Raw genomic sequence first — 20,506 nt, 5'->3', positions numbered from 1 at the left:
CCATTTGGTCTCACCAGTGCCCCTCGGGTGATCACAAAAGTATTGGCGGGGTGGCAGCTCTCCTTTGGAGGTCAGGGGTGCCAGTCTTCCCCTTCATCGATGACTGGCTGTTTAAGACGGAATTTCCCCAGGCTGTTGTCACCCACCTCAAGAACCTCCTGTCATCTTTGGGATTCAATATCAACGTGCCAAAGTCACAAATGACTCCTATTCAGACACCTCCCTTCTCCACTTCCCCCCTCCCCCTTCACCATCAGAGCCATTTTTGACATAGTTCAGTTTATTGCCTTTTTCCCAGGAAAGAAAGTCCAGAGCATTCAGGCTATGATCCTGACCTTTCAGTCTCCATCCTGGATTTCTTTGTGGTCGACTCTGTTGCTAGTGGGACTGGTGGTCTCCTGCATCTTGCTTGTAGATTACTACAGGTGGCGTAAGTGGGCTCTGCAGTGGCTGAACTCGTTCAGATTTCAGAGGAGACTGCAAAATATTTGCAGTTTTAGCTACTGGATCGCGATTGGATCAGTGGTAGATCCCTCTCCTTTCCCCACCCAAACCTGACAGCGTTGACTGATGCATTGCTTCTGGGCTGACCATTGGGACCTGTGGCAATCAGAGGACTCTGGTGTCTGGCAGAACCCCAGCTTCAGATCAGTCTTAGGGAGCTGTGGGCCATCATCTTGGCTTTGAAAGCCTTTCTGTGAGAGAGCTCCAGGCTTTTGTGCTAATTTACTATACACTTCCTTCTTCCCAGACAAACTGTTTCTGCGATCTCAGACCTTTCTGGTGAAAGTTGTGACATTCCACATTGGTCAAACCATCAAACCGCTGGCATTCTGTGCTCCACCTCCTCCTTTTAAAGAGGCGAATAGGACTCCATGCACTGAGCTTCTGTATAGGTTGTACCAGATAATACATGGTGGACGGTCAGCTCTTTGTGAGGTCCGCTGGACCAAAAAAAAAAAAGGCAAGGCAGTGCAAAAGCGAACCATCACCTGCTGGATTGTTCTCTGCATTAAAATCTGGTGAATGCTGGCAATGAAAAAGCCTCTGAAAATACTTTGTGCTCATTATACCAGGGCCAAAGCTGCTACCACTGCGTTAACATGCGAAGTGCTGTCCTAGACATTTGCCAGTTGGCTTCACAGGCGTTCCTCTACACATTTATGAAGCACTATTACCTGGACAGTCTGGTTCATCAAGAGGAGTATTTTGCCTGCTCGGTCTTGCAGGACTTTCTGCTTTGAATCCAATCAGACCCTCCTCCAGAGAGGTATTGCTTTATCTGTTGTTAGCAAAAGCTGACTAATCTGCAGCTAGAAGTCTCTATTAGCAAAACAGGGTACTTTTCTTCTGTAACACTCTTTCTTGTAGAGACTTTATATAGCAGCAGATTCCTCACTGGCCCTCCCATCCTCCCCCATTCTGTGGTTGGACTCTACACATTGACAAGATCCCATGTCTAGGACTCTTGAGAGCAGTATGCAATCACTATTGATTTTGTGGTTCTGCGTCTGGGGGCCGATCAGCCTCAAAAGCAACTGCAGTCATTGCACAGGGATTGGGGTTCTTGGCTTGGCGCCACCTGGCGGTACCCAGAGGTACTGATAAGTTTCCAGATCCAGTCTGACGCCTGGAAAATATTCAAACAATGAAGAATCTGTGCTTGATGGTCTCTACTGAAGGCAACTAACAAGTTCTTTTGGTGGTTTGCTTCACCTGCACTTTAACCACTCCACAGAGCATTATCTGTCTTGAAGACTGTGAGGAAATGGGAAGTATTATATGGTGTGCATGGGAGACCTCACCATGCAATACATTTCCAACCTTACTTCTAACGAGTAAGGCTTTGTCAAAACTTAGCTCAACCGTGGGTAGCTGTGGCTTCGAGCAGTCAGACTTCAACAAAGGAACAAGTGTAAAGCATCAGTTTACTAAATAGATTATATTTTTATGAATTTATGGACTCGAAAAAGAACCACCAGTGGGTTCCAGAGGTATAGATTTTTTAAGAAACAAATTGAGATTTTGCACTCAACCATGAACCGGCATTGTCAAATTCAATGAATTTCACACTTGGAATCTGTTTCCACAAGAATTTAAATCAAGGTTGAATCCGATCACGTTGGATTTCTTTGGGTGAGCAACTCCATCAGGGAACTAGTCAGATGCACCAACAAGGTCTGAAGGAATGCTAATGGCCTCTTGTCATTGACCTTTATTGTGCGGTCCTAATGCAAGGGGGATACAGGATGCTGAAGATGCTGTGTGGTCGGCAGGGGTGTCTTCCTGGGGCTAGTCCTTAATCTAGGTGGGGCAGCTTTGGTCGCAGGGTCCTCCATGGTCCTTCAAAAGTCTGGTTGTCACTGAAGTACTGGTCACCAGGCACAACAAAACCAGTAGTCCCCTTCTTTTTGTGCTAATTCCCCTTCTCAGTGACCAAACGGAAATCTGGGCTACCAGCTCACCCAGGCAGGCCTCCTCCACTGTTTAGGTCCTGCAAACCGGAAGCTCAGCCGACTGACTCTTGGAGTCTCTCCTTCTGGCTGGACTCGGGGGGTGGGCTTGACTTCTTCACGAGCAGAACACCACAGGCACAGTCCTGTCTTCACTAACCCAAGGAGCAGCAGGTGCAGTCACATTTTTATGTAGTCTCATCTTTGCCAGGTCCAAGGTCAGCAGAACAGTCCTTCGTTCCTCATTACCAGTCCAGGCAAGACCTGATTTCTGGGGGGCCAAGGGGTCTCTTTATGCCCAGAAACTGCCTATAGGGGAAGTCACAGTCACTAGCCTTTGGGCTGCTTGGTTTCCTTCCACCTGATGGCAACGTCTTGTGAAATGTGCAATCTAGCCATCCCAGAGTAGACTAGTCTGACACCTCTGAAGATGGCTGAGCCCCTCACAGTGTGTGGAGTTTGATAGTTCACCCTAGGAGTGTGACTACCACTTCAAAACCTGTTTGGCAGCTGTTTTTCCCTCTCCCTCCTTTCTGCTAGCCTATCTACCTAAACAATAGAGGAGCCCCTCCCACATGTGTGCACCAGTTGCCCTTCAAAGGCAGCTTCCCCTTTGAAGTTCGCCTTTAGGGCCAACCCCTTTTGTGGCTTCCTGCCAGGAAGAGGTGACACCACCTCCAGTGGGAGGCCTCTATTGTGTCTTCCCTGTGAGCTTCTCACATGTCTCCCTAGGAGGGCAGACGGCTATCTGGAGGACAGATCTATGTGTAGAACTGTCAACGGGCACTTGGAAACCTTGGGTAACAAAGCAGCAAATTACTCAAGTTGCACTTTGCCAACCAGTAATATTAAATTGGATTTAACCATGGAATCCGATTTAATGCACTGAATCTTTTGATATCTTGTAGTACCAATTTTAGTACTCCCATTCAGATGTTAGCAGAGCTGAGATATAAGTCTGTAACTCTGCACTTTCAGTGGGGCTAGTAGCCTTTTAACAGTAAAAACGACATTGGTGGTTTTTACTGTTAGGACCTTAAAAGTTTGAAACAATTGATCAAACCCTATATTATAATGCACCTTTCAGTTAGGCCTCAGTTGGTATGACATATAAATATGAATGCTTAGCATGTGCCATTCCTTGAAATGGCATAGTCGAGTTAGCAGTTTAAAGCTGCTCTGCCAGCCAGCAGTGGCAGACTGGGAGTCCTGTTTTTCCCTTGTCAGCCTTGTGGTGGCACAACTAGTGTTACAGTCCACGAGACACCATTTTAACTTACAAGCCCTAGGTACCATATATAGGAACTTACTTGTAAGACAAGTTATGCCAATAGGGGGAGAGCTAACTAAATGTGCTCCTTTTTTAAGAGTTAGAGCACATGCGCGGAGTCCTTACTAGCAGGGATTGGGGCATTAAGGAGTCATTACACCAGTGCCCAGTAGCCAGAATGAGAGCAAAAAGTGCGAATGAAACTGCAAAAAGTTGGATTTCTCCCATTGACCTTTTATTTATAATTTGCTATGACATCTAATGTTCCTAAGGTCTCCTTTCCATATGTCTAAAAAATACAGATACAGTTGTGAGAAGATTTGTCTATTAAAGACTTCTATTTGCAGATTCCTTACCTGTGCATTTACCCAATGCTTCTGTCTGAATCTTGAGATTTTTCTCGAGCAGTACCCATGCACGCTGTTAGGTGACATCGGTCAGCTCCACGTCCGTTGTCTGTGTTTAGTGCGCCGGATATGACGCCACAAGATCTATATATTACTGTGTGTGTGTGTGTGTGTAGATAGATAGATATATAGATATATATATATATATATATATATATATATATATCTATTATATCTACACACACACATGTTCCATGGCATGTGTAGCTGCAGATACACATGCTTTGCATAAGTTCGCCATCTAGTGTTGGGCTCCGAGTGTTACAAGTTGTTTTTCTCCGAAGAAGCGTTCTTGAGTCAGAAGATCGAGTGACTCCTCCTCTCGGCGCTGCGTGGCTGGGGACACGGAATTCCGGGTGGGATAGGGAACCAGAGGTCTGCCCAGTCCACCTCTGCCCCCGCTGCAGCCTCCATACCCACTTGGTTGGTCCTCTCTCTCCGATCCAGTTGGCGGCAGGATTCGCCATCACCTGCCCTACTGGGAATCCATTACTATGGACAGGTGGGTTTTGCAGATCGTTCGAAAGGGCTATTCCCTCCCTTTCGAATCTGCCCCACCGGCCAAGCCTCCATCATTCAGCCAACTCCTGGAGGATCATTTGGCACCTCTCATGGCCAAGGGAGCTATAGAGAAGGTCCCTGTGCCAGAAGTAGGTTGTGGTTGTTATTCCCGCTACTTTCTGGTGCCGAAAAAAGACAAGGGCTTAAGTCCTATCCAAGACCTTCCGGACCTCAACTACTTCCTCAAGAGGGAGAAATTCAAAATGCTCACCCTTGCTCAGGTTCCGTCTGCCTGAGACCCAGGAAACTGGATGGTAGCGTTGGACTTGTAGAATGCTTATTTCCACACCCCCATCCTGCTTGCCCACAGACGTTCCCTACGATTCGTGGTAGGTCACGAGCGCAATCAGTTTTCCCTGCTTCCCTTCGGCCTTACCAGCCCCCCTCAGGGGTTAACGAAAGTGATGGTAGTTGCAGCTCATCTGCGCAGGTTAGGGGTCTGTCGTCCCCTACCTCAACTACTGGCTGCTGAAGGCAGACTCGCCCCAGAAAGTAGTCTCCCACCTTCAGACTACGGTGAGCCTCCTGCACATGCTGGGGTTCACTATAAACGTGCCGAAGCCACACCTGACTTCCTCTCAGACGCTCCCTTTCATCAGACAGAGTGCAGTTTGAGGCTTATCCTCCCGAAAAGAGAGTCCAAGATATTCAGGCTATGATTCTGATCTTTCATCCTGTCTTGGGTTTCGGTGAGACTGACTCTGAGACTGCTGGGCCTCATGGCCTCCTGCGTCCTGCTAGTGACACATGCCAGATGGCATATGCGGGCTCTGCAGTGGGACTTGAAGTTCCAGTGGGCGCAGCATCAGGGGAATCTCTCCGACATGGTCAAGATCTCAGAGGAGACTGCAAAAGACCTGCAGTGGTGGCTTTCGAATCTGCATTGGGTCCATGGCAGATCCCCCTCCCTTCCCCAAACAGATCTATCTATAGCGACCAATGCGTCGCTCTTGGGTTGGGGCGGCCACATGGGAGGGACAGAGATCAGAGGCCTATGGTCTCCGGCGGAGTCTGGGCTCCATATCCATCTTCTGGGGACTCAGGACAATCAGGCTTGCATTGAAAGCATTTCTTCCCTCTCTCAAAGGAAAGGTAGTGCAGGTGTTCACGGACAATACTACTGCTATGTGTACTGCAACAAACCTTGCGGAGTAGGGTCCTGGAGCCTTTGTCAGGAGGCAGTATGTCTCTGGACATAGCTGGAACATCAGGGCATTACCCTGGTGGTTCAACGTCTGACGGGTTCTCCCAACGCCAGAGCAGACGAACGCAGCCGTCGATGCCCAGCTGATCACAAATGGCGTCTCCATCCAGAGGTGGCACAAGGTCTCTTTCAGCAGTGGGGAGAGCCTTGGTTAGATATGTCTGCCCCCACAGAGAACGCGCAGTGTCAACTGTTTTGCACGTTGGAGTTTCCAAGGAGGCACTCGCTTGGAGATGCTTTTTGTCTCAAGTGGAACTCCGGCCTCCTTTACGCCTTTCCACCTATACCACTTCTGCCCAGACTTTTCAAGAAGATCAGGATCGACAGGGCCCATGGCATCTTGGTGGCTCTGGACTGGGCACAGAGAGTATGGTATCCAAAGCTATTGTGTATGGCCATCAATCCTCCACTCAGACTGCCTCTTCGGGCAGATCTTCTGTCACAGCAGCAGGGAATGGTTCTCCACCTGAGCCTGTCCAATCTCTGCCTTCATGCGTGGAGATTGAGTGGTGCCAGTTGACGACTTTTGATCTTCCACCCGAAGTCCGTGATGTTATGTTGGCAGCCAGGCGTCCCTCCACCAAAACAGTATATGCCTGTCGTTTGCATAAATTTGTGGCATGGTGCACAAACAAATCTGTTGATCCCCTCTCTGCCCCTCTGAGGTTCTTCTGTTCATTCTTTCTTTGGCCCAGCAGGGCTGTGCTTTGGACCCCCTTAACAGGTATTTATCTGCCATTTCGGCCATTCTTAGGCTACCTGATCAGCCCTCACTCTTTAAATCTCCAATTGTGAGTAGATTCCTAAAAGGTCTCACCCATTTATTTCCTCCCACTCCATTTATCATGCCTCAGTGGGACCTCAATCTTGTCCTTACCTATTTCATGTGTACTCCCTTTGAGCCAATGCACAATTGTCCCTTACGGCTCCTCACCTTCAAGACTGTCTTTCTTGTTGCCATCACTTCTGCTCGCAAGGTGAGTGAGCTTCAAGCCCTTTCGTCCAAACCTCCATTCTTGTCTGTGCATTCTGAGAAAGTGATGTGCACCAAGGCCTCCTTCCTTCCCAAGGTGGTTACACCTTTTCATGTAGGCCAGTCCATCACCCTGCCTACTTTTTACGCACCCCCACATCCTTCCCATGAGGAGGAGAGACTCAACCGTCTGGACCCAAAAACAGCGTTGGTGTTCTATCTTAATCGTACTAAAGATTCCGGGTGGACGATCAACTCTTTGTCAGGTATGTGGGTGCGAACAAAGGGAAGGCGGTGCAAAAACATACCATCTCTTGATGGGTACTTCTTTGCATTAAGATAAGCTACGCTTTGGCCAAGAAACAACCCAGTGAGGGCTTGCGCTCTCATTCCAACAGAGTGACTGCTGCTTCCACTGCGTTAGCACGTGGAGTTCCTGTCCTGGATATCTGCCAGGCAGCTACGTGGACGTACCTGCACACGTTTGCTAAACACTACTGCCTGGACAGTCTGGTACGTCGGGACGGCTACTTTGGTCGTTCGGTCCTGCAGGCCATTCTAGTATGATCTTGGTTCGCAGCCCTGGTGACGATGCCCTGGGAGTCAACAAACGCCACCTACCGGCGTGCAAGGGTATTGCTTGAAGAAAAATCTCCGGATCCAGTCTGACACCTGGGGGAAATTCTAAGGTAAAGAATCTGCAACTAGAATATGTCTCTACCAGATATTTTGTTACCGAAGAAAAGTAACTTGTACATCTAGCTGTTTGCTAAGCAGTTTACTCCTGTGCACTGTAGGATTTGGCCGATGAAATCTTACTAGCTGTCCCAGAACGGAACATGAAATCTCAGGCTCATAGCCCCAATGTCATGAACTAGATGATTTGGAAGGAAGGTCTGAAACTGCACCATATACTACCATTCTTTCTCCTGGACCAGGTCAAATAGTACCTGGGCCAGCATGTGCATGTGCAGGCTTCTTGTCTTGCTGACCTCCTGTTTTCTGCTCATCAACCATGCCAAATGACATATTCTGGCGCAGCAGTAGGATCTGAAGTCTCAGTGAGCCCAGCACCAAGGAAACCTGTTGGATCCTTTCAGGTTTCAGAGGAGGATGCAAACGATCTGCAGTTGGGTCTGCTTGATCAGTCGAACCAGGGACAGACCCCTCCAGCACCCAGAGCTGATGTGTGTGACACATGCATCACTACTGGATGGGGGTCAGTTATCTCGAAGAGATGGATATCCGAGGACTCTGATCTTTTGCAGAGGCCTGCCTCTACACCAACTTTCTGGCCCTGCGAGCCATTCACTTTGTGTTGAAAGCCTGCCTGCTGTCCATCTGTGGGAGGCTGCTGGGAGGCTACTTCAGGTCGTTGCATACTACAACATTGCCATATAGTATTGCAACAAGAGGGGGTGGAGTTGGTTCTTGGGTTCTGTGCCATGAGGCCATGTTCCTCTGTAACTAGCTCATAATCAGGGCATTTCCCTGATTGTACACCACCTTGTGGGGTCTTTAAATAATAGGGCAGACAAACTCCGCTGGTGATGCCTAGCGAATCACAAATGGCAGCTGTACCCAGTAGCGCTGCACAGTGTCTTCTGGCAGTGGAAAGATCCCTGGCTCTATCTCTGTGCTGAGAACCCAATAGTTTTGCACATTGGAGTTCGTAAGAAGGCACGCTTGGAGACCCCCTCTGTTTAGATTCTAACATAGGACTCTGGTTGGCCTTCTCGCTGCTACCACTACTGCCCAAGTTCTAAGTAAGGTAAGGAGCTACCCGACCCAAGTCATGTTTGTAGCTCTTGATTGGGCCAGGAGAGTGTGGTACCCTAATCTTCTGGGCATGAGCACTTGTTCTCTGATCAGGCTGTCACTATGGTAGAATGTTCAGTTGCAGCAGCACGGCATACTCCTGCACACAAGCCTGTGCAATCTACACCTACATGCCTGGAGACTGAGCAGCAGCAATTGACTGTGTTAGATTTGTCACCTATAGTGGTAGATATCCTTGCCACCAGGTGTCCTTCCTCATCATCTGTTTATGCTTGGCAGTGGGCCAAATTTATGACCTTGTGTGTTGTTCACAACACTGACCCCCTTAATGTCTAAGCTGTTGGATGTCCATTTGTTTGTGTTGTCTTAATCCAGCAAAGCCTTGCAGTGGTCATATCAGTGGTAATTTGTTGGCCATGTCTGCCAGTGGGACCTCAACTTGACCTTGACATTTTTCATGTGTACACCCTTTTGGGCCAGTGCATCGCTGCTGGCTGCGTCTCGTGACTTTGAAATTGACTCAGCTTGTCAAGTGAGTGAACTTCAGGCAATCAGTGCAGCAGCTTTATACCACGTTTTCCTGGACAGATAGGTGCTAAAGACTCAAGCACCCTTTTTATCAATAAATTTGACTCCCTTTTTGTATTGGGCAACCAGTCAGTCTACAAACATTCTTAGCTCCCACTTACCCTTTGAAAGAGGAGAGGCTCCAACAGTTGGACCCAAAAAGGGCTTTAAGCTTTTAGATTAATTGTCCCAAGGACCATTAAGTCAATGGTGTGATTCTCTGGAACTAAGAACGGTAAGACTGTGCAGAATAAGACCTTATTGGGATGGATAGTTCCCTGCATCACGAGCTGCTACACCCTGGCCAGTAAACAGCCCCCTTAAGGTTTGAGAGCCCATTCTACCAGGACTAAGGCTGCAAAGTGGACATCAGCTCATATGATCATGAGGCACTACTGCCTTGACACTCAAGTTTGATGGTAGAGACATTTTGTCCCTTGAGTCCTACCCTTCCACAGGCCCTCCATCCTGGGTGAGGCACTGCTTTGGTATTTGTTCTAAGGTGAGGAATCTGCAGTTAGTTGTGTCCATCCAAAGAAAAACATAACTACGATAATGCTCTTTCTGGTAGAGACTTCTAACCACAGAAGCCTAACCTAGAGAATTCCCCAGTCATGCTGGATCTGGAAAATCTTGATTAGTACTGCTACATGCCAGTAGGTGGCGCCAATCAGGTTTGGAGTGATTTGCATGGTGCCTATATAGGCACCACCCTGGCATTCTGACCTCAATACCTTTCTTTCTGTACCTGCACTGCGGATCTGGATATGTTCCCTATCAAATCAAAAAAAAAAAATTAAACCTTGTGGGAGATGTGAGAAACAGATGTCAGTGTCTAATCATCACTTGGGCTGTCTGGTGTCGAGGTTCAGGCCACGACCCCAAAGCCTGTGCCGGGTGCAAGTCTGTGCACCCTAAAGCAATCTGCGAGTGGGTGATGAAGCTCCTGGAGATGCAGCAGCAGGCCACTTCATGTGGTTCCCGCTTCAGAGGAAGATCTCGGAGGCGTTCAAAGAGTCTTTCTCATGCCCACTCCAAAACCTCTTCCTCGAAGTCGGGTAAGTCCAAGAAGTCGTTAAAGCGTTCTACGGCTTCTCCACCCAACCAACGTGCTTAGAGGCCCTGCTTCCGTACTCCACCATTTGAGCCAGCATCCGGTCTCGCTCCACGCATCCCAGAGTTCCCTGGGGCGACCCCCATTCAATTAAAATAATTTTACGATGCCATGCACTTAATTTGTGGGTCACCATGAAGCAGGTTTGTCCCCAGATTTTAGCTGGGCCCTTTAGATCCGGTCCGACGCTGCCATTGATGCCTCTTCCCACTCTAGCCCCAGTCCTCCCACGCCACAGGAAAAGAGTCCATTGCCATTTCGGAGTCTGGGACGAAGACGACACCATCCAGACTGTATCCACCTCTGGCTTGCACCCTCAAACAGGCCCTAAAGGGGGGAATGAAGAAGGGGTAGGGACCATTGGAGGAGGACACTTCACCAAGCAGACAACTGTTATGAGGAGCTGGGTGACACCAGTGTTCTGGATACCGCCCCAGACAATGGCATGCACTCCAAGCCCTGTTTTGAGGGAAGGTGCAGAGGTCCTTGACCTGCAACTGCCAGCTGTCTAGTACAATACTAGTGTCTTGATGGTTAAGGGGCCGCACCTAGGGAAGAATTCTGCCGATCCGTTGCTCCTCTTTGAGGCCCTCTCCGATGTTCTTCTGTGGCCTGAGCTAAACCTTGCACAGGGGACCCAGTGTAGCACATGATCACTCATCCCCATATTCACATGCTCTATAGCACTTGGTTGTGCACTGCTGTCTGTGCTCCTGATGAGGGCCTATCTTTCCTGGACCAGGCATTAGTGGAACTTAGAATGCAGCGAAGTTCACCAGCAGGAGTGGACTGGACTCCACACTCTCTCTAGGCAGAGCCATATCCTCTACAGTGGCACTTGGTCGCCACACTTTGTTGTGGTCAACTGGGTTCTCAGGGGATAGCTAAGCATCCTTGATCAGCATGCCCTTTGATAGCTCCCACCTGTTTGGTGACAATGATGACACTGCGCTCAAGCAGTTTTGTAAAAGCTACGTCACCACCAGGTCCCTGAGCCTTATCGAGCACAGCAGCAGTCCTTTCGTCCCTTCAGTGGTCGTGGCTGGGCCTCATATGGGCATCTTTTGGTGGCTGGGGTCACAGATCCCCTGCCTCTCAGACTGCTGCAGCCTCCAAACAGCTTTAGTGAGCTCTCCTCCCAGCACGACCATCCTGTTGACAGCATGATCCAGAACCACCTGACCCAGTGGAGCAACATGACCTCCCTCAAGAAGTGGAGTCTTTGTTGGCCAAAGGAGCTATCACAAGGGTTCCAGCACCAGAGATAGATCATGGTTGTTCTTCCTACTACTTTCTGGTGCTAAAAAAGAATGGAGTCCTATGCCCTTACTAAATTGGACTCCCATCAGCCCCCCCCTCCCCCCCCCCCCAACCCCAGTTCCCTTTTGTGGAAAGCTAAATTCAAGATGCTCATGTTGGCTCAGGTTCTGTCTGCCGTAGACCCTGGATGGTTGAGTTGGACTTGCAGGACACATACTTTCCCGTCCTGCAGGCTCACATGCGTTATCTGCTGTTCACCGTGGTCTATGAGCATTTCTAGTTAGCTCTGCTCCCTTTAGGTCCCTCCAGTGTACCTTGGGTGTTCATGAAAGGGATGGCAGTGGTTGCAGCTCACCTTCAGAGGTCAGGCGTCCAGGTCGACCCCTAACCACTTGCTGCCTTGACAGCTGGCTGCAAAAGGCGGGCTTGCCCCAGGCAGTCATCATCCCCTTCCCCCCCCCCCCAACTACGGTGAATGTCTTGCATTTGTTGGGGTTCACTAACACCTGAATTTCTCAGATGCTCCCTTTGATCTGATCTATTCTGGACAGTACAGCGTAAAGCAGTGTGTCCAGGCTATTCGGGTTATGATCCCTGTATTCCAGCCTCTGTCCTGGATTTTGGTGAGACTGATTTTGAGGCTGCAGAGTCTGATGGCCACCTGCTTCCTGCTGGTGAAATACACCCGACTTATGCAAGCTCTGCAGGGGGACCTGAAGTCCCACTGGGCAAAGCATCAGGGGGTCGACCTGGTATAGATTTTGAAGGAGACAAAAAGAGCTGCAGTGGTGGCTAACAAACTGCGATTGGACCAGCAGCAGACCCTTCTCCCTTACCCGCCTGGAACTGACAATGGCGACAGACTCATTGCTTCTGGGGTGGGCCGGCCACTTGGGAGAGGGAGAGATCAAAGGACTTTGTTTTCCATTGGAGTTCAAGCTCCACTTCAGTCTTGTGGAGCTGAGGACAATTATTTTGGCCTAGAAAGCCTTCCTCCTGTCGATCAAAGTAAGATTGGTTCAGGTGTTCGGACAACAGCACTGTCACATGGTATTGCAGCAAACAGGGCAAAGTGGGGTTATGAACTCTGAGACAGAAGGCCCTATGCTTCCGGGCGTGGCAGTCTTGCACGGGAACCTACACACACTCCATCTTCTTGCGTGGAGATTGAGCTCTAACAATGAATGCCTTTGCTCTTCCTCCTGAGATTTGTGTTGTCATCTTGGCAGCCTGGTGTCCCTCAACAGAGACCGTATTCACCTGCCATTGGGACACATTTGTGACTTGGTGCTTCCTCTCTCCCCCTCATGTTGATCGACTTTCAGCCCACTTGTCGGAGGTGTTATTGTTTGTGCGCCGTTACCCGGTTTTGTGCCGCAGATGTAACCGTTACATCCCACGGCACAATGCTCCTGTGCTGAGGACGTACCCGTTACATCCCGGCACTGGAGCTCAAAGGGATCGCTAGTGCTCCCTCTGTGGGCTCCCGTGGGCAGGGATGGGAATGGAATCGCTTCCCATTTCGCCCCGATCCCCACCACCCCCCCTCCCAGTGACGTCTGATGGCCTCATAACGCGATTGCGTGCTGACCTCATCAGAGGTCACCTTCCATTAAGCTGGAAGCTGAGTTTTCTGCGCTATCCGGAAGAGAAATGCAAAGCCCACTAGACACCAGGGTTGTTTTTTTTTTTTTTTTTTTGTGTGGGTAGCGACCCCTTAGGCAAGGGTCACTCCCCTGGGGGCAAATTGTTTTTGGGCCATTTCTGCCCCCCTTGGGGGCAGATTGGCTTATTTTTTTATTGATATTTTTTAGGCCAATCTGCCCCCAGGGGGACAGAAACCACTAGACACCAGGAAAGATTTTATTTTTCAAAAAAAGAGGGTGGGTGTATGGCCGTATCCCCACCCCAAATAAATGGGGCCAAAGTGGTTCTGCCCACCTGTGGGCAGATGGGGCAATTACCCACGATTCATTCCCTGGCGGGCCAGAAAACCTACTAGGTGCCAGGGAATAATAAAAAAAAAAAAAGTGGGGTGGTGGCTACCAACCAGTGTGGCCCCCACCCCAACTGATGGTAACACTCTTTCAGCTCTCCCCCCGCACACTAAAACATCTTATCCCACTGCAAGCAAGCAGACATTTGATTATTTTGTGTTTTGGTTTTACATTTGGGCCACAAGAGCTTGGCTAACTCTCAAAATCGTCCCACTTAGAATGGTGAGGGCTGCACTTTATGGACTTTGGGACGCTGCCATGTAGAAAAATCCACAAGACCTAGACACATCTGAAAACTAAACATCTGGGTGAGTCCAGGACTGTGTGCTTCACATGCACTGCACCATTTTCTTACCCACAATGCCCTGCAAACGTCCAGCTTTGCTGGAAATCACACATTTTTCCCACATTTTTGTAATGAAACCTTCCGGAATCAGCAGGAATCCACAAAATTCCTACCACCCAGCATTGTCGCTTCTGTACTGATAAAAATTCTGCCTCACTTGTCAGCCTAAAAATGTTTTTGTTTTTTTCAAACTGCCCTTTTGGACCAGCTTTGGTTCTCCCTCAATTTCGACATGTTTTTGGCTCTTCCCTGTCACAGGCGCTTGGCCCCCCTTCACGAGTGAGGTATCATTTTTACCGGGAGACTGAGGGGAACGTTGGGTGGTTGGAAATTCGTCTCAGTGTAGTGATCCACACAGAATGAGGTTTGCTGAGGATTCTAGGTAAGAAAACACTGGGGGATGCACGCAAGTCACACATCCCTGGGCTCCCTCCGGTGTCTAGTTTTCAGAAATGTTTGAGTTTGGTAGGTTTCCTTATATGGCTGCTGAGCCCAGGATCAAACACTCAGGTCTGTCTCTCTGTCTCTCTTGTCTGTCTCTCTCTTTCTCTCTTTCACTCTTTTTTGTATTTGATTATTTTGATGTGTCCACATAGTGTTTTGGGGCATTTCCTTACATGTGAGGTACCATTTTTATCGGGAGACTTGGGGGGACGCTGGGTGTAAGGACATTTGTGGCTACTCTCAGATTCCAGAACTTTCTGTCACGAAAATGTGTGGAAAAAGTGTTTTTTTGGCCACATTGTGAGGTTTGCAAAGGATTCTGGGTAACAGAACCTGGTGAGAGCCCCACAAGTCACGCCATCCTGGATTCTCCTAGGTGTCTAGTTTTAAAAAATGCACAGGTTTGGTAGGTTTCCCTAGGTGCCGGCTGACCTAGAGGCTTAAATCCGCATCTAGGCACTTTGCAAAAAAACACATCAGATTTCAAAGTAAAAATGTGATGTGTCCATGTTGCATTTCATGTCACGGGCATTAGGCCTACCTTTGCAAGTTAAGTACCATTTATATCGAGAGACTTGGTGGAACAAAGAATAGAAGAACAAGTGTTATTGCCCCTTGCCTTTCTCTACACTTTGCCTTCCAAATGTAAGAGAGTGCGTAAAAAAAGACGTCTATTTAAGAAATGCACTGTAATTCACATGCTAGTATGGGGACCCCGAATTCAGCAATGTGCAAATAACCACTGCTTCTCAACACCTTATCTTGTACCCATTTTGGAAATACAAAGGGGTCCTTGATACCTATTTTTCACTCTTTATATTTCAGCAGATTAATTGCTGAATACCCGGTATAGAATGAAAACCCATTGCAAGGTGCAGCTCATTTATTGGCATTGGGTACCTAGGGTTCTTGATGAACCCACAAGCCCTATATATCCCTGCAACCAGAAGACTCCAGCAGACGTAACAGTATATTGCTTTAAAAAATCTGACATCGCAGGAAGAGAGAGTAAAACGTGGAGAGAAATAGCTGGTTTTTTCACCTCAATTTCAATATTTTTTTATTTCAGCTGTTATTTTCTGTAGGAAAACCTTGTAGGATCTACACAAATGACCCCTTGCTGAATTAGGAATTTTGTTTACTTTTCAGAATTTTTTTAGCTGTCCGGGATCCAGCATTGGTTTCACACCCATTTCTGTCACTAACTGGAAGGAGGCTAAAAGCATAAAAATCGTAAAAATTGGTTATTTCTCAGTAAAATGCCAAAATTGTGTTGAAAATGTGGTTTTCTGATTCAAGTCTGCCTGTTCCTGAAAGCTGGGAAGATGGTAATTTTTGCACCCCAAACCCTTTGTTGATGCCATTTTCAGTGAAAAACCCACAATCCTTTTTCTGCAGCCCTTTTTTCTCATTTTTATTTTGTTTTAAACAACATTTTTTGCTGTATTTTGGCTAATTTCCTGGTCTCCTTCAGGGGAACCCACAAACACTGGGTATTTCTAGAATCCCTAGGATGTGGGGGGAAAAAAGGACGTAAATTTGGTGTGGGTAGCTTATGTGGACAAAATGTTATGAGGGCCTAAGCACAAACTGCCCCAAATAGCCAAAAAAAAAGGCTCGGCACAGGAGGGGAAAAGGTCTGGCAGCGAAGATGTTAAAGCTTTTCTTTCAGCCCTATTAGCTTTCTTGTAGCTGCCAGATCATCCCTCACTGCTTGTCATCCCGTTTTCATAAGGGCTTGCAATGTTTGTTTCCTCCTACACCTTTCATCATGCCTCATGGGGACCTTAATTTGGTCCTAATGTTTCTCATGGTCTCCGCATTCATGCCCCTGCTTAGCTTTCTGCTCAAACTCTTAAGGTGGCTTTCTTAGGGGCAATTACATCGACCAGAACGGTCAGTGAACTTCATACTCTCACAGCTTCTACCTGTATAAACTGATTCTTCAGACTTGTGCCTCTTTACTTCCAAGGGTGATGACCTCTTCCCAGTTGGCCAAAACATAACTTTGTGGGCATCTTTCATTCCACCTCATCCTTCTAAGGAAGAGAAGGAACTCCACCATTTGGCAATCTAGGATTGCACCAAAGACCACCAGGTGTACGATCAACTTTTTATCAGATTCACCTCAGTGAAAAAACTAAGGCAGTGCAGAAGAGAACGATCTCTCAATAAGTTGTACTTTACATTAAAATCTTCTAAGCACTAGCTAAAGAGAAGCTGCCTGTGCGCTTGCAAGCCATTTCCACAAAGGCGAAGGCCGCTACTCATGCGTTAGCACATTGGGTACCTGTCCTGGACATCTGCTGAGCTGCTACCTGCTCATCCCTGCACACATTCAGGAAGCTGTACTGCTTGGACAGTCCGGTCCATGCAGGTCATTTTGATTGGTCGGTCTTCGAGGATTTTCTAGTTTGAGTCAGTTTGCTGACCCACCTCCAGGGAAGTATTGCGTGGTTATCTAATGGAAGGTGAGGGGTCTGCAGTTAGAAGTCTCTATCAGAAGATCAGGTTTATTACCTTTGGTAACCCTTTTTCTGCTACAGACTAACCTCAGACTTCTCACTGACTCCCCCATCCTCCCCGTTCTGCGAACTAGGCTGTTCACTCTAGCATCCTGTTAGATTCTGCACACTGGTTGAACAATCATTCTGATGTGGCTCTTCATTTTTGGTGCAGAAAAAGCTACAAAAGAAACTGATGTCTGTGCACCAGGGTAATGCCTACATAGGCACCTCACACATCTCTTGTGTTGCAAATGAGATTGCCACCACCTACCAGCACCCAGGGGGGTTCTTCTGAAGATTTTCCGCATCCAGTTTGATGCCTGGGAAATACTCTAAAGTGAGAAATCTGTGATTAGTCTCTCTACCAGAAAACAAATGACAGAAGATTAGTAACGTGTTCTTCTAGTAGATACTCCAGCCACCTTCTAACCCTTCCATCCCACATTCTGTAGAGGGGTCTCTTTTTAACATCCAAAAGGGTCCAAACTTGTATTCGGCACACTACTACAAATAATTGTCCACACACTGCTTCTGAGGGTGTGGAAAGGATAAAGATACAAAACTGACATCAGCATGCATGAATGAGACTCGTGTACAGCTTTGTTTTGTCACTTCTGGGGTGGTGTGGAGTCAGCACAGAGCCGCAAAACGCCACCTTGCAGGACATGGGAGTGCTGCTATGAAAAAGACTCCAGATGAAGTCTGCCACTTGGGAGTATTATAGGGTAAGAAATGTGGTTAGTTTATCCCCCTGAAAGATTGTTACTGAAGAAATGTAACTTGTTTATCTAGTGGATACAAAATATTTCCATATATTCCTCACCCTCCTACTGACGAGCTAGTTCCATGATTAATAAGATCCCACAATATGCAAACATATATTTTGTGTCATTTACTGCTGTGATGCGCCTCTCAGTTCCTCTCCGCTTATCAGTAAGTGTGTAAAAATATATAAGTAACGAATATCAGGGCAATGGTGGGTGCCTAATGTAGTCTGGTAAAGTCACATCCAGAAGCAAAGGTGGTGCTGAGGAGTCATTGCTGGGGGAAAACAGTTTTTGTGACCAGTCTGATGCCCAGAAGGAGCATTCATATCATGGTGTCTGCGGGAAGATTGTTTCCTCAGTAAATATTGTGACCAAAGTTAAACAACTTTCTGTCTGTGCCACAAATAAATATTTCATTTTGTTTCTCCAGATCACCATCTTCTTCTAGAACACCAAAAAGATCAAGAAGGTCTCGATCCAGGACACCTAAGAAGACTGGAAAAAAGTCACGATCACCATCCAGATCACCACACAGACCTCACAAGAAGTCAAAAAAAAGCAAACACTGACCAAACGCTCACTTTTTTTTAATGAACCCTCTTACTGGAAATGCATTTTTCTTTTTTGTGCCTGAACAGTCAGTTGTACAACAAAAAAGGCAGTCCAAAAAAGCATTCATGCTATTCTTTGTGAATGCACTTCATGCTCATCAGTAACTACTGTACATCTGTAAAACCGCCATTGTTTTATATTGTAAAAATTATCCTCATTGTGACTATTCCCCCTCTTATTGGAATTTTACTTTAATAACTCTTATCAGAACTGTGTAACTGATTTGATGCCAGTAATATTTTGTTTTAAAATGTCATAGAAAAGTAGAAAAAACATATGTTTCCTGGACATTTTGTAGCTTTGAAAATTTGAAGTAGAATACAAATAAAATATGAACAGATGTTTTCTAAACGGCAAGAGCACTTTTTAGCTCCTGACAGTACTGGTGTTCAGACTAGGTTTGTCTGAAGCAGGGGAAGCCAACTCGTCTTCAATTTGATGTTGCACCAGAGTGTTGGACGGGGTACTAAGTAATTTGTAGCCTGCAATGTTAAATATTTGGTTTTATTGCAGTATTAAATTAGCAACACTTTTTAGTCCTTCCCTCAAGTAAGAGGAACTAGGTACTTTAAAATATGTAGTGTTTCCTGCCTCTTGCCATGCCTGAAGTGCTTTTTGCATTGTTAATTAAGTCTGTTTCTCTGTATGTATTTTTACATAACACTTCATATGCTTCATGGGTTCCAGGAGTATACTGATTACATTGTGTTCCCAGGTCGCATTTAGATATGTTCCTAAAAGGTTGATGGTGGTTGCTTGTGTTGTGACCTTGAACATAAGAAAACACATATACTTAGTTGTCCTGCCCCCTTTTTATGTCTCGGCTAGAGAACGCATGCACTGTCTCTTTGTTACTATTTTAATCTTACAGTGGGAGAACCTCTACATTTCTTACCATTTGTTGGCTTGCAGTGCACTTGTCTTTACATCCTCATAACTGGTCACTGCAGGCCTATCTTCAGGCCTGACTGTGGAGCAGACACTAAGTACTGATTGATTCAACTTAATCCTTGCCCGTACGCTGATCCCCACGTGATTGAGGTACTGCTCTTTAATTTCTAGGGCCATGTAAACAGAAGGTGTGTGACTGGCAAAAACATGCCTAGCCAAACAAAGAATATTGCGAAGTTTTATTTTCTATAAAAAAACTTTTTTTTTTGCCAAGTGGTCTTTTCTCATTTTTCACTCATACTTTGTTTTGCTCAAAAGATTTCCAGAATTATGCTTTAACACATAATTGTGCAGTACACCTTGATCCACTCCTCTAGTCCAGTCTGCCCCAGGCCAGTCCACCCCACCTCATCCACACCAATCCACCACACTCTAATCCTCCCAACCCACCCCACTCAAATCTGCTCCACTCCGGTCCAAAACAATATGCCCCACACTTTGCCTCGCTCCAGTCCAAAACACTGTCCCCCACTCCAATCCAAAACTTTCTGCCGCGCTTCAGTCTAAAACTTTCTGCCCCACTCTAATCCAAAACAACCAGCCCTACTCCAATCTGCCCCACTCCAGTCCAAAGACCTCAGAAACCACTCCAATCTAAGATAATCTGCCCAACTCCATTCTGATCCACTCCAATCTGCCCCACTTAAATCTAAAACAATCTGCCCCACCCCAATCTAGTCCACCTCACGCAATCCAAACTGGCCTACTCCACCCCAATCCTGTCTACCACAATCTGCCCCATTCAAAACAATCTGCCCCACTCCCTTCTAAAACAATCTGCCCCAGTTCAAAACAGTCTGCCCCACTCCAATCCAAAACAATTTTCCCCATTCCAGTCCGATCCACTCCAATCCAAAACAATCCACTTCAATCTGCCCCACTATAATCCAAAACAATCTTCCCCACTCCAGTCCAAAACAGTTTGCCCCACTCCAATCCAAAACAATCTGCCCACTTCAGTCCGCCCTACTCCAATCCGCTCCAATCTGCCCACTCCAGTCCAAAACAAATCTGCCCCACTCCAGTCCAAAACAAATCTGCCCCACTCCAGTCCAAAACAAATCTGCCCCACTCCAGTCCAAAACAAATCTGCCCCACTCCAGTCCAAAACAAATCTGCCCCACTCCAGTCCAAAACAAATCTGCCCCACTCCAGTCCAAAACAAATCTGCCCCACTCCAGTCCAAAACAAATCTGCCCCACTCCAGTCCAAAACAAATCTGCCCCACTCCAGTCCAAAACAAATCTGCCCCACTCCAGTCCAAAACAAATCTGCCCCACTCCAGTCCAAAACA

The 20,506-nt window shown here is 47.2% G+C and overlaps 1 protein-coding gene across 4 annotated transcripts in view; it reads left to right on the top strand.

Moving 5' to 3' along the window:
* U2SURP (U2 snRNP associated SURP domain containing) overlaps positions 1-19,420 on the top strand; it is a 478,698-nt gene extending 459,278 nt beyond the window's left edge. For 3 of the 4 annotated variants that reach the window (XM_069213907.1, XM_069213910.1, XM_069213908.1), the window contains one exon: positions 18,080-18,612. In XM_069213907.1, the coding sequence (XP_069070008.1) occupies positions 18,080-18,218 (139 nt within the window). In that variant the 3' untranslated portion in view covers positions 18,219-18,612. Of the gene's footprint in view, positions 1-18,079 lie in introns of all 4 variants that reach the window. The other variant, XM_069213906.1, reaches the window with a different exon arrangement.
* Positions 19,421-20,506: the final 1,086 nt, after the last annotated feature.

The sequence above is a fragment of the Pleurodeles waltl genome, chromosome 11, assembly GCF_031143425.1.
Source record: "Pleurodeles waltl isolate 20211129_DDA chromosome 11, aPleWal1.hap1.20221129, whole genome shotgun sequence".
NCBI lineage: Eukaryota > Metazoa > Chordata > Amphibia > Caudata > Salamandridae > Pleurodeles > Pleurodeles waltl.
The sequence above is the reverse complement of the archived record's forward strand: the minus strand, read 5'-3'. Positions and strand labels throughout refer to the sequence as shown.